This window comes from Lampris incognitus, chromosome 11 (genome assembly GCF_029633865.1).
Source record: "Lampris incognitus isolate fLamInc1 chromosome 11, fLamInc1.hap2, whole genome shotgun sequence".
Taxonomy (NCBI): Eukaryota; Metazoa; Chordata; class Actinopteri; order Lampriformes; family Lampridae; genus Lampris; species Lampris incognitus.
Genome location: NC_079221.1, coordinates 46,226,917 through 46,241,873, shown reverse-complemented (window position 1 = coordinate 46,241,873; position 14,957 = coordinate 46,226,917). Strand labels below are relative to the sequence as shown.

The window sequence follows — 14,957 nt, the reverse complement described above, 5'->3', positions numbered from 1 at the left end:
CAGACATGAAAAGTGTATATATACACACACACACACACACACATATATATATATATATATATGTGTGTGTGTGTGTGTGTGTATGTATCCATCTGGGTATGAACTGTTCTTCAAACTTTTAAACAACTCTTAAAACTTGGTATTTATTAGAGTATCTTCTTCTTCTTCTTCTTCTTCCAGCTTGTTCCCTGTTTCTCAGGGGTCGCCACAGCAGATTTTATCGTTTTCATCGGGACCCTGTGAGGCCACAGCACCAATGGCGGCCGTTGTTAATGCGGGCCTCAGCTGGACCGGTATGGTCTTGACTGATTCGGTATGGTCTTGACTGATCTGGCTTTGTCTTGACTGATCCCGTATGGTCTTGACTGATCTGGTATGGTCTTGACTGATTCGGTATAGTCTTGACTGATCCGGTATGGTCTTGACTGATCTGGTTTTGTCTTGACTGATCCGGTATGGTCTTGACTGATTCGGTATAGTCTTGACTGATCCGGTATTGTCTTGACTGATCTGGTTTTGTCTTGACTGATCCAGTATAGTCTTGACTGATCCGGTATGACCTTGACTGATCTGGTTTTGTCTTGACTGATCCAGTATAGTATTGACTCATCCGGTATGGTCTTGACTGATCCGCCATGGTCTTGATTGATTCGGTATTGTCTTGACTGATTCGGTATTGTCTTGACTGATTCGGTATAGTCTTGACTGATCCGGTATGGTCTTGACTGATCCGGTATTGTCTTGACTGATCTGGTATGGTCTTGACTGATCCGGTATGGTCTTGACTGATCCGGTATGGTCTTGACTGATCCGGTATGGTCTTGTCAGTCCGCATACTGATTTGGCAAAATGTTACGTGGGACTCCCTTCCTGACACAACCCCTGACCCTGTGGACGGGGGCACAGGTACAGCGCTGGATGCCATCCCGGTATTCAGAATCAGAACCAGAACCAGAATCAGAATACTTTATTCGTCCCCGAGGGGGAACTGGGTGTTCATGGCCTTGTGCTCGTGAGCCTGTCTCCAGTGTATTTAGTAGAATGTGAATGTTAAACATGTTGAAGGTGACGTCACGGTCTAGTTTCCTCTGTGGTCCTTGTGAAGACGTAAGACCTTGCAGTGCACTGTGATCAGTGCCGGCACTCTTCCTATGGAAGCTTTATTCTAACAGTGACATTCAATAGAATAGAATAGAATAGAATAGAATAGAATAGAATAGAATAGAATAGAACACTCTTTATTACTCATGTATTACATACATACAAATGAAATGTACTCTCTGCATTCAACCCATGCTAGCTGTCTAGCTAGGAGCAGTTATTTCTTCCTATTGCCTTGCTCAGGGGCACGGGCAGGGGTATTAACCCTAACGTGCATGTCTCTTTCGGCGGTGGGAGGAAACCCACGCAGACACGGGGAGAACATGCAAACCCCACACAGGAAGGACCCGGGATTCGAACCCAGGACCGTCTTGCTGGGAGGCAACGGCGCTAACCGCTGGGCCACCGTGCCGCCCAAATGTCATGGCCACAGCTTCCATCATATACATATGCATAACTGCAGACACGGGTCTATTAAAACAGAATATTTAATTATGAAAAATGTCACGTGGGATAACGAGACGTACTTCTTCTATGGAAACTCAAATGTTTTGGCAAAGTCGGGACGCTTACACACCTTGGATCCGGCGTGTGTGTGTGTGTGTGTGTGTGTGTGGGTGCGCGCGCTCACCCCGGGAGGCAGGGTCCGCACTCCGCGTCGCTGTCAGCGGTTCCGGGTACGAGCACGGTGGCCCGGTAGAGGGCGTCGCAGTCTTTGTGGCGTCTGCAGAACTCGTACTTGCCTTTGGAGTACTTGCCCTGCGGGCACGCCACGCAGGCGAAGTCCTCGTCCTTCACGCCGTAGCCACAGGTCTGCGGAGGACACACAAAAAACACACACAGCGCCCGCGGATGAGTACCGGACGCACGCACGCGCGAAGGGCCGCGGAGCGCGCACACACATGTGCCGAGCATGTGTTCACACTCACGCCGTCCCACAATGAGGTTTGAATGAGAACAACGACCCCGCTCCGCGAGCAAATTAATGTGCATAAATTTGATCTCATGTTTTTCGAAGGAAGCAAATCACATGCGTGTTTTTGTAATAGCGCACACACGCATGCACACACGCATGCACGCACACTGACGTCTCTGCTGTGGGAACGGAGAAAAAAACTGATTTGTCGCAGAGGTCCACGCGAGCGTGTGAATATCTCCATGCCTGGTCCTATTTAGGATGACCAACCCATCATTCTGTCTTTAAAGAAATCAATTTCCTCTTATCTCCTCAGCTGGGAGCCAGAGCGCCCCCCCCCCCACCTCCCCTGCCCCCCCCCCCCGATGTATTCCTATAAAGCTCTTCCAGACCAGATGAGAACGCCCTTCTTTTCCAGGCAGTTCCGTCATGTTTCCATATCTGGCGGGAAAGCCGGCTCGCGGAATGTCTTAACGCGCCGGTGTGCGAAGAGGATACAATGTAACAGCGTGTGACGACCGCCGCTCCTTTCATCTCAGCGGGCTTTTGTTTGTGTTGAGGCCTCGGGCTCGTCGTCCCACGCCCCGCCCCCGTCCCGCTGCACGGCCTCGGCACAGTGGGGACTTCACTGTGACACGTCAGAGGGGTCAAAATGTCCCCATGGGTTTACTGAGTCCGTCTGCTTCCCCGAACCCGTGTTGTTGTTGTTGTTTTGTTCCGGTTCCGCTGAAAATGGGAATGGTTTTAGTTTTGGATGAGGAAGCTTTTATTCTTAACTACAAGAAACACTCAGCTAGCTATTAGCTAAAGTTTTCATTGCATAATTTTTTTCCCCCATCCATCCATCCATCCATCCATCCATCCATCAATCCATCCATCCATCATCCAAACTGCTTATCCTGCTCTCAGGGTCGCGGGGATGCTGGAGCCTATCCCAGCAGTCATTGGGCGGCAGGTGGGGAGACACTCTGGACAGGCTGCCAGACCATCACACACACACACACACACACACACACACACACACACACACACACACACACAGAGTGACACTCGGCCAGTCTGAAACGTTGAGTGCTGGGAGTGTAGGTGGGCAGCATCCTTTCAAAAACCTTTTTTTTAATTTATTTAATTAATTATTTTTCATTATTCATTATTTCATTTCATTTTATTTCGTTATTCATATTTCATTCTTCATTATTTTTTTTCCAATTTTTTTTTTTTTGGTGGCTTTCAGTCAATCATGCCCTCGCGACTGAAACAGCAAAGTTCTCCTGCGGAGCATATTTAATATAGACTTTTAGGTGTCGTTCAGATGAATGAGTGCTGTGCTTCCTGGCGTAAAACCCCGTGTGTCTAGGCTGCAGCTCATTGGGCAGCGGACCGTCCCGTCTCCCTCCGTGGTTCCAGCTGAGCTGTGTTATCATGTCCACACCAACGTTCATTCAGACTCATCCCGACACAACCCCTCATGGAGGTCTTGACCATGTGCCTCTTGCTGAATTCCTCGAGCCTGGGAGCGCTGCTGGACTCCACTGCCACGCTGCTTATGAAGCCCAGCGTTTCCCCGCAAAAGCCCCCTTGTGGACACACCCGGCAACAGCAGGGACTTTAATGACCCACCGTGTGCTATGATCGCCTCTTGTACCTAACATGGAGCTCGAAAAAACAGTGGATGGTTTTGTGCTGGTGTTTTTCAGTCTGGACCGCGTGCAGGTTCTCGCTGGCCTTGTTTTCCCAGCAGCGCCACACCAGCCGCGCTGCAGAGGAGCAGGGAGCAGTATTTGGCCGCTAACTCTGAAGCCCTCCTCGTGGCATACGGGATCGATATGATCCAGCTGCAAGGCAGTCCAACACAGGTCCACGTGATGCTGCGCCCCACTAGTTACCCGGTCCCCTTCCCGGTGTTGCAGCAGGTGAAACACGCATGATCCGTCTGCATCCCCGCTTTGGATCTCCGGGGTTAAAGTGACTGAGTCATAAAAACGTGGCTCGGTTGTTGTCGGACCCACGCGTCCGACAACAGGTTTCTGGATTTCTTTGAGAGCCGATCAAATAGTCTGGAATGGAAACGCAGTTTGTCCGTCGAGTAACAGCGCGTGCAGACCTACAGGAGGGGGCGGGGGAGGGGGGGGGTCGAGAAAGAAAGCAGCGGAGGGAGGATAGAAACATCTCAGGCCCGCAAGGATGGGTAGCATTCCTAAACCACGACCCACGCGGGACAAACCATCACGCGGCGGACATAATAATAATCACAATAATCATAACGATGGCAATAATCATAATCATGTAACCGAGCTACTTTCTCGCCCGGCACGGGATTCGACACGGGGTGTACCGCACCACACAAGGCGACATCACTAACCGCTAGGCTAAAGGGTCAGACCCTCTAGTTGATCGGCCAGTGGGTCTTATCAGTAGGTTACAATCATAATAACAATAATAACAATACAATATAATATAATATGGCCTCTTAGGTGAACTGTTAATTGACCATTTAATTAATGTATGCATTCCATTTATTCTATTGTCTTTTCTATCAGATCTATACGGGATTCTCGACCATCCTCGGTGGGAAACGGCACGGGGACGTTGAAAGACCCCCTGCAGCGACATGTAATAATAATAATAATTCTGGTGCAGAGGGTCGGTTGTGCCCCGACCACGCACCTCTTCGTGTGCCGAGACGCCTTCGGGTGGGTTTTGACATGGCATTAGAAGACTTTAATGGCCCCTCGCGCCACCTTGGGGCCTCCTGCATCAGTCGTTACTATGGGCAGATGTGTTCTTACACACCCACGGGATTTTGTAGCCCTGACGTTTGTCTCAGAGGCCGGTGTAGAACCTGGGTAAGACCTGAATGTGGACACCCACTGGCGAACACTGGTGTCTCTGCAGGCCCGGCCGATGGCTCGCTGCAAGAGGTAGACGGTAGATGTTAGGAGGAAGGAATTACAGATAACCATCATGCTTTGCTGCTGCCTGTCAGACAACCATGAGGGCTAAGAAATTCCATGGGTGTGTCAGAACACATTTGCCCATAGTAACGGCTGATCCATGAGGCCGCTGGCCTGGCATAAACTGGCCTAGCATAAACTGGCCTGGCATAAACTGGCCTGGCATAAACTGGCCTAGCATAAACTGGCCTGGCATAAACTGGTCTAGCATAAACTGGCCTAGCATAAACTGGCCTAGCATAAGCTGGCCTGGCATAAACTGGCCTAGCATAAACTGGCCTGGCATAAACTGGCCTAGCATAAACTGGCCTGGCATAAACTGGCCTAGCAGAAACTGGCCTAGCATAAACTGGCCTAGCATAAGCTGGCCTGGCATAAACTAGCCTGGCATAAACTGGCCTGGCATAAACTGGCCTAGCATAAACTGGCCTAGCATAAGCTGGCCTAGCATAAACTGGCCTAGCATAAACTGGCCTGGCATAAGCTGGCCTAGCATAAACTGGCCTAGCATAAACTGGCCTGGCATAACTTAAAGACCCCGCGTCACAAGCGCCCCCCCCCCCGCCGGCTCTGACCTCCACCGCTGTCCTCTCGCTTACACCGCACGCCGTCATCACGACATGAAACCCGGGTAGCACGTCTTTCGTGAAGCGGTACCCTGGCGCCAGGAAGGGAGGCCGAAGCCATTAACGGGCGAGCAGAAAAGGGCCGGCTCCTCGGCGAGCCGAGCGACAGGCCCGGCCGAGCGCGGCTGAGCCAGGGAGAACAGCTGTGTCAGAGAAGGAGGTCGCCACATCTGCTGCTCCGCTTGTTTTCATTAATAATGTCTGTATTTACTGGAGTACAACCGGATAATGTCCTGTCGGACCGGGTTCTGCAGAAGGTCGTTTGGCCTCCGCAGGTCAGAAGACGTGTGCGCGGCGTTCCCGGTTCGAGCGAGGAATATTCTGGAAACGGAAAGGGGAGTTTGGTGCGGAAGTCAATGTTTGTATGTTTTTGCATTTTTGAGTGATTGTCTTTAAGTGGTTAGTGCAGCATAGAAGGGGGTTATATGCTGCTGGGGGTTGGCCTTGTGGTTTCTACTGTGGCACAGTAAACATGGCAGCACCGGAAAAAACTGCACTGATTTATGGGTTTCCTGCCGGGGCTCTGGATTCTTCCCACGGTCCAAAGACATGTAGGTCAGGTGAACTGGCCGTGCTAAATGGTCCCTAGGTGTGTGTGTGTGTGGGGGGGGGGCTGTGACGGACTGGCGGCCTGTCCAGGGTGTCTCCCCGCCTGCCGCCCAGTGGCTGCTGGGATAGGCTCCAGCATCCCCGCCACCCTGAGAGCAGGATAGGCGGTTTGGATGACGGATGGATGGATGGATGTTGAAATAGTTGTCCGTTGTGGCTGTCTCGAGACCGATATCGGAAAAACGGATCTGGGCGTGACGGCTTGACAGCCATTTAACTAAAGGTTGTCACAATGTTTGCCGGCAGGGCTCAACGGCACATTTCCACGTCCTGGACTCGACCTCTCTGCACCTCCTCAACAAGGCTACCTTCATAGAATATGCCTGGCCATGCTGCCCTGCACCTGCTCTAAAATCTATGCCCACCGGGTGTCCGGGTGGTGTGGCGGCCTATTCCGTTGCCTAGCAACATGGGGGTCGCTGGTTTGAATCCCCGTGTTACCTCCGACCTGGTCGGGCGTCCCTACAGACACAATTGGCCGTGTCTGCAAGCGGGGAGACGGATGTGGGTATGTGTCCTGATCGCTGCACTAGCGCCTCCTCTGGTCGGTCGGCGCGCCTGTTCGGGGGGAGAGGGGGGGAGAACTGGGGGGAATAGCGTGATCCTCCCATGCGCTACGTCCCCCTGGTGAAACTCCTCACTGTCAGGTGAAAAGAAGCGGCTGGTGACTCCACATGTATGGGAGGAGGCATGTGGTAGTCTGCAGCCTTCCCCGGCTCGGCAGAGGGGGTGGAGCAGAGACCGGGACGGCTTGGAAGAGTGGGGTAATTGGCCAAGTACAATTAGGGAAAAAAAGAGGGGGGGGGGTCCAAAAAAAATCTACAGCCAACACCCGATGTGACGTCTCCCCGCAGGTCCCGGCAGCAGTAGGCTGAAGGAACAGCCGACTTCCGGTTTGAGATGGCTTGCTCAGCAAACTATCAAACCCGCGTCGTGTCCCGTCAGCCTGTATCGCGACTCACATGTCACTAAGACCGGTCCACGCTACTTATTGCTTACCACAGGGGTCCCCAATTACTTTTCATGGCGGGCCACTTTTAGGGCCACTTTTAAAACCACGGGCCACTCAACCTCCAGCCGCGTGTTGTTCGTTAGCTTGTTTCGGTGTCGATACGTTGCAGGCATTATAATTTAAACAGAGATTTTTCATTTATTTTTCGATATATTACTAGTCTTACTTTTACAAAGAAATTCATTATTTTATTTTATTTTTTTGGTAGGGAAATACAAAAATTTCTTCCTTCTGGCATCTCTCCAAAAATTCTCGCGGACCATAAATCAACCCGTCACGGGCCGGACGTGGCCCGCGGGCCGCCTATTGGGGACCCCTGGCTTACCGCGACATCTCAGTAGTGGGGTTCGGCCATGCATGGGCAGCCCGTTTAGAAAAATACACAACAATACTGGCCACCGTGGGGGGCTGTTAGACTAACCCGGTAAATGCATTACAATCAGCCAAATAGGGCTAGCATGCTAATAAGTTAGCATCTCAAACTCTCTTGCTACATATGTGCACTGTGCACTGCAGATAGTCATTCTACTTACCACATTCTCACAGGTGCACAAGTGTGCACATGTGCTTTAATGCATGCATGCATGCATGCATGCATGTGTGTGCCTGTGTCTTTGCGTTGTACTGGCGTCTTGTGCGTGCATGTAAGCTGTCAAACTGTCAGCGTGGGTGGTCTGAGCAGAAGTCTGCAGTGCACAGTTCATGAGGTCAGGTTTCCCGTGCCATCTCCCGGCTCACCTCTCGTCTCGGTGAAGGGCTGGTCGGGGGGGGGGGGGGGATCTGGGACTGCTCGGTTAAAACGGGTTATGTGTGCGTTCGAGTACGGCCTTCTGACAATTACTGATACGCTGGTGTGTTAGCACGTGGTTGTGTGTGTGTGTGTGTGTGTGTGTGTGTGTGTGTGTGTGTGTGTGTGTGTGTGTGTGTGTGTCTCTCACCATGTGGGGCTCCTGTCCAGGCTGGCACTGAGGGCAGGCCTGGCAGCTGTTACTCGTGTGGTTGAAGAACTCAAACTCGCCACAGCTGGAGTACTCAGCACGCACAGACAAGGCACAACACATCTAGAGGAGGGCAGAAAGACAGAGGGAGAGAGACAGAGGGAGAGAGACAGAGGGGGAGACAGAGGGAGAGAGAGAGAGTGAGAGAGAAGATGAACAGGAATTTAATGTTTTTTTCCATTGTTCCTTTCAGCAAGCTTTTTCATATCTGCTGTGTTTTCATATGTGAGGAAACGCATAAAACTGTTAAAGAGGCGCCTTAAAAATTAAGTGCCATTGATTTATCATCGCTATTACCAATATGAGAGTAACACTTCAATTCCGATGTTGACGAACAATTGTATATTTGACAGGGGAAACATTCTGCATCATATGCCTTTATAACTTCATCCGTCTGTGTGTGTGTGTGCGGGGGGGAGAGTATCATTGTGACTCATGCTGATAAAAAGCAGCTGTTACTGTGTTTGAGTGAAAGGCAGTCTACAGTACAGACCTACAGTACAGAGCTACAGCACAGGCCTACAGTACAGACCTACAGTACAGACCTACAGTACAGACCTACAATACAGACCTACAGTACAGACCTACAGTACAGAGCTACAATACAGACCTACAGTACAGAGCTACAGTATACACCTATAGTACAGACCTACAGTACAGGCCTACAATACAGAGCTACAGTACAGAGCTACAGTACAGGCCTACAGTGCAGAGCTACAGTACAGAGCTACAGTACAGGCCTACAGTACAGAGCTACAGTACAGAGCTACAGTACAGACCTATATTACAGACCTACAGTACAGACCTACAGTATACACCTATAGTAAAGACCTACAGTACAGTCCTATGTTACAGACCTACAATACAGACCTATAGTACAAACCTACAATACAGACTTACAGTACAGAGCTACAGTACAGGTCTACAGTACAGATCTACAGTATAGACCTACAGTACAGTCCTACAGTACAGACCTACAGTACAGAGCTACAGTACAGGCCTATATTACAGACCTACAGTACAGGCCTACAGTACAGGCAGGCCTATAGTGCAGACCTACAGTACAGACCTATAGTACAGACCTATAGTACAGACCTACAGTACAGGTCTACAGTACAGACCTACAGTACAGACCTACAGTACAGGCCTATAGTACAGACCTACAGTATAGACCTACAGTACAGGCCTACAGTACAGACCTACAGTACAGGTCTATAGTACAGACCTATGGTACAGACCTGCAATACAGACCTATAGTACAGACCTACAGTACAGACCTACAGTACAGGTCTATAGTACAGACCTATGGTACAGACCTGCAATACAGACCTATAGTACAGACCTACAGTACACACTTATAGACCCTTTACAGCCTACGTCATCAAAAGTATGCGCGCATTTAGGGAACAAAAGTGAAACGCTACCCCCAAGTCTCCCATCCATTCACGGGTTCAGACGAGGAAGAGGAGATGACAAAGTTTATTCAGCAGTATAAGCAGCACCAAAATGTGCGCTTGTTGTGTGTTTGGCTGTACGAATCGCTACTCTACCAACAGCAGACTGAAGTTTTGCCCAATACCGACGGGATCACGGCCATTCCAGAGCCACCGGAGGCGCCTGCGGCTGCGAGCCATCAAACGTGCTCATGACAACTGGACTGAGGACCCGATCCAGATGCCAGCGTCTGCAGCGGCCATTTTCTATCAGGTAAATTATCCACTACTCTCTGGTTTCACTGGAGTGCCTGGTTTAGATGCAGACTAAAGTAACCAATAAGCGGCGTTAGCCGCTATTATCTGGCTAATGTGGCGTGTCTGGCTATTTACAGGTGAGGCGTCGCTGGACTCACAGAGTCCTGATTTTGTGCCCTCTGTGTTGAAGTACACAAAACAAAGTCCGAACCCCGAGGCAAAGGTGGAAAGGTCAGAATAATTAGGCCTAACACTTCCTAATCATTTTAGAATGACCTTTCCCCCTCTTTCATTTCATGCTATTCAGAGCACTTTGGAGCTTGCAGCTGCTGGCTTTGAGAAATTGGGGCTGTATTACAAATATTGACCGTCTTAAGGTTAAAGTGAAGACGATAGGGTTGTCTAAGATAGGATTGTTCTCCAGTTGGTATTAAGCAAATCATAACCCAATATCTAATTGTAACCCAACAGCTAAGATAGGATCTGCAAGTTAGGAATGTCCTGTAATATGGCCTCTGACCAGTATTTATGTTCATTAATTTAGCTTTTTTATGTTAAGGTACCATAGGGAAAGGAGGCGAGATGAAAGGGTGTACACTCCACCACATCAGACTGCTCCTTCTGAAACTCCAGGACGAGTCGGCAGCATGGATCACTGCCCTGGTAAGGATATTGTAGCGTGCATGGATAAGTAGACACGTTGGTTTAATTAAGGCTGGGCCTAACTAATACTGATTTAGCCTATAGATTTAAGGTATCAGAAACCACCTTATCAAACATTTGTGGGAGCTGGATACCTGCTATGGCCATAGGATGGACAGGATGTTGTGTTGCTGTTAAGCCCACTGAGGCAAATTTGTAATTTGTTATATCGGGCTATACAGATAAAATGGATTTGATTTGATTTGATAGTCCTCAAGCCACTCATTAAATGGCCGAGTAAGGGAGCTATACTACAGAACCTGCCTAAAATCTTCAAGCGAGACTTTAAAAGATGCCGCTGCATGATTGATTGCACAGAGGTTTTCATTGCTAGACCCAGTTATCTGACTGCCAGGGCCCAGACATGGTCAAACTATAAACACACCAACACTATTAAATATTTGATTGGCACCGCTCCAGCTGGAGAAATTTCATTTCTGTCCCCCGGTTGGGGTGGGCGGGTTTCTGACAAGCAGATAACAAAGGAATCAGGGTTTTGGGAACTTCTGGAACATAACGGTGAATTGTCAGAACGTGTAACGTTGTTTTTGTTTTCCTCTCAAAATAATTTGGACCTGCAGCTGTTAATTGAGAGCTGTTATTAAATATACATTGTGACAACACCTTGATCTGAGTCATTTATAAGAACAATTGTGCAAATTCTCTGCTTTTAGCCTCTTAAATGTGAATATTTCTCCGGTTTACTCCCTCCTCTGTGACAGTAAACTGAATCTTTGTGTTGTGCACAAAACAAGACTTGGCAAGACTTGGGATTTCAGGACATAGAACTCAGAGTCTACATCATGGTATTTTACATTTTGTAAGTGACCACAGACAAAATAGTTGTAAGCATCCAGTGACTTGTATGCCGCAATTTCTCTTGTGTGTACGCTCAGTTTCTCCACCAAATATGTATATATATATATATATATATATATATATATATATATATATATATATATATATATATATATATATATATCTGGCCACTGGATGTTAGGCCACTTAGTAACGTCTTCCACCCACTCGGTAATACCACACGGATCTGGAAGTCGGTTGCCGTTCGCCAAAGTTAATTTATTCAGGTAACTTTCGTGATCTTTTGTCGTTAATCCCCTTGCATAGCTTGACAAACTAGCTTACTCCGCCATACTTCCGTTGCCTAAATGCCAAGCATCCACCCCACGTCATCACTGTTTACAAACTGTAGAAGGGTCTATAGTACAGACCTACAGTACAGTCCTATGGTACAGACCTACAGTGCAGACCTACAATACAGACCTGCAGTACAGACCTACAATACAGATCTATAGTACAGACCTACAGTACAGTCCTATGGTACAGACCTACAGTACAGACCTACAATACAGACCTACAGTACAGACCTATAGTACAGACCTATAGTACAGACCTACAATACAGACCTACAGTACAGACCTGCAGTACAGACCTACAGTACAGACCTATAGTACAGACCTACAGTACAGACCTATAGTACAGACCTACAGTACAGACCTATAGTACAGACCTACAGTACAGACCTACAATACAGACCTACAGTACAGACCTGCAGTACAGACCCACAGTACAGACCTATAGTACAGACCTACAGTACAGACCTACAATACAGACCTACAGTACAGACCTATAGTACAGACCTACAGTACAGACCTACAATACAGACCTATAATACAGACCTACAGTACAGACCTATAGTACAGACCTACAGTACAGACCTACAATACAGACCTATAATACAGACCTACAGTACAGACCTGCAGTACAGACCTACAATACAGACCTGCAGTACAGACCTACAGTACAGACCTGCAGTACAGACCTACAATACAGACCTATAGTACAGACCTACAGTACAGACCTACAATACAGACCAGCAGTACAGACCTACAATACAGACCTGCAGTACAGAGTCCTGCAGCATGATGATGTTCCTTGGAAAATAAACAAGTGGATGACACTTTTATCTCTCCATCTTTATTTGTCTATTTTCTACCCTAACAATATTTTTAAATGTCACAAACGCATTAAATATGTGCATGTTTGAGTCCACATTGTCACTACACACACACACACACACACACACACACACACACACACACACACACGCACACACAGACTCAAACTTTCCATCCTCAGCACAGCAGGAATTCAATCTTGCATCCCCTTTTCTTGTTTGTGTTGCAGACACGCTGTTGTGTATGCAACACCTCTGCGTGTGTGTCCGTCTGATTTGCACACAATCCCAAATCGGCGCGAGTCACGTCAGAGTCAGCAGCAACTTAAAGGACCCGATTCGAATTACGATCTGCATAATGGTTTAAAGCGGCGCGTCCAGATCCGGTTGTAGGCCGCGTGTAAACACGGGCCGTGGTGGTGAGGGGCGGAGCCAGGCGCCGGAGGTGGGTTTCGACACCAAAACGAGGGGAGAGAATCGAGATCTTCTGGGAGATTCTAGAGATCGCTGTTCACCTAAACGCGCTATGGTTGACTAATTGGTACAAATGCTGCAGGGTTGTGCAAGGAGCTGGCAGAGAAGGCCAAAAGTCTAGAGGCGGCGATGCCAAGTGTGCGTCAGCGGTCTTGCACGGCCTGGCGTGTCCACTGCTGCCGCCGTGCAAGTGAATGGCGAGACAAATAATGAAGAGCTTCTAAGGCAACGCATCGTTCGTAACGTAGTGGCTGAGGGACAAATGAGTGGAAGAATAAACCAGAACTTACCAACAAAGAGGAGAGAAGAAGAGACTTTATCTGCCCTCTCCTCTGCAACATCTTTACTTCTTCCTTCTGCGGGAGAGTAGAAGAGACATTAAGAAAAAGACAGACACTAGAGACACATCGTTGTTTCTGATTAGGTCTTTCTTGCTTTTTTATGTCTATGTTAAAACACTTTTCACGTGTGGAGTCGTTTGCGTTCTTCGAACGTTAGTCATCAAACAAAGCGCGCCTTCAGTCGTAGCAGTGTGTAGCCTTTGTCTGTGTGTGGCCTGGATTTAGCTGCTACACTTACAAGTGAACGTGTCATCATCCATAAACAGTTGATAGCGGACCAGCCCATCACATTCCCCTGCGTCATAGCTCATCCCCCCATCACTGCCGGCTAACATCACACACTCCTCTTTCTGGCTGCGTATAAATGATGTCATGTAATAAGCTCCCTCTCTCTTTGCCTTCTGCCTGTCACCCAGACAATGGCAGTGTGAAAAGAGAGATGTAGAGATAGAGAGATAGATAAATAGAGGTAGAGAGAGAGCTAGAGAGAGAGAGATAAATAGGGGTAGAGATAGAGGTAGAGGGAGAGATATAAATCGAGATAGAGATAGAGATAGAGAGATCTAGATCAATAGAGGTAGAGATGGAGCAAGAGAGATAGATAAATAGAGGTAGAGCTAAAGAGATCTAGATAAATAGAGGTAGAGGTAGAGAGATCTAGATAAATAGAGGTAGAGATAGAGCTAGAGAGATAGATAAATAGAGCTAGAGAGATCTAGATAAACAGAGGTAGAGGTAGAGAGATCTAGATAAATAGAGGTAGAGATAGAGCTAGAGAGATCTAGGTAAATAGAGGTAGAGGTAGAGAGATCTAGATAAATAGAGGTAGAGATAGAGCTAGAGAGATCTAGATACATAGAGGTAGAGGTAGAGGTAGAGAGATAAATAGAGGTAGAGGTAGAGAGATCTAGGTCGATAGAGGTAGAGATAGAGCTAGAGGGATAGATAAATAGAGCTAGAGCTAAAGAGATCTAGATAAATAGAGGTACAGATAGGGCTAGAGAGATAAATATGAATAGAGGTAGAGATAGAGCTAGAGAGATCTAGGTAAATAGAGGTAGAGGTAGAGCGATCTAGATAAATAGAGGTAGAGATATAGTTAGTGATAGATAAATAGAGGTAGAGGTAGCACTAGAGAGATCTAGATAAATAGAGGTAGAGGTAGAGAGACCTAGATAAATAGAGCTAGAGATAGAGCTAGAGAGAACTAGGTAAATAGAGGTAGCAATAGAGCTAGAGAGAGAGATAAATAGAGGTAGAGATGGAGCTAGAGAGAGATAGATAGAGGTAGAGATATATCTAGAGAGATTTAGATAGAGGTAGAGATATAGCTAGAGAGATTTAGATAGAGGTAGAGATCTAGATAAATAGAGGTAGAAATAGAGCTAGAGCGAGATAAATAGAGCTAGAGCGATCTAGATAAATAGAGGTAGAGAGAGATAAATAGAGGTAGAGAGAGCTAGAGAGAGAGCGATAAATAGAGGTAGAGACAGAGCTAGAGAGAGATAAATCGAGGTTAGAGCTCGAGCTAGAGAGATAGATAAATAGAGGTAGAGAT

At 47.8% G+C, this 14,957-nt stretch overlaps 1 protein-coding gene across 1 annotated transcript in view; it reads right to left on the bottom strand.

Annotated features, from left to right (window-relative positions):
* Positions 1 to 13,399, bottom strand: part of edar (ectodysplasin A receptor) — a 37,635-nt gene extending 24,236 nt beyond the window's left edge. The window contains 3 exon segments of the mRNA XM_056290060.1: positions 1,733 to 1,914; positions 8,157 to 8,279; positions 13,349 to 13,399. Of these exon segments, the coding sequence (XP_056146035.1) occupies positions 1,733 to 1,914; positions 8,157 to 8,279; positions 13,349 to 13,399 (356 nt within the window).
* Between the last annotated feature and the right edge of the window lie 1,558 nt (positions 13,400 to 14,957).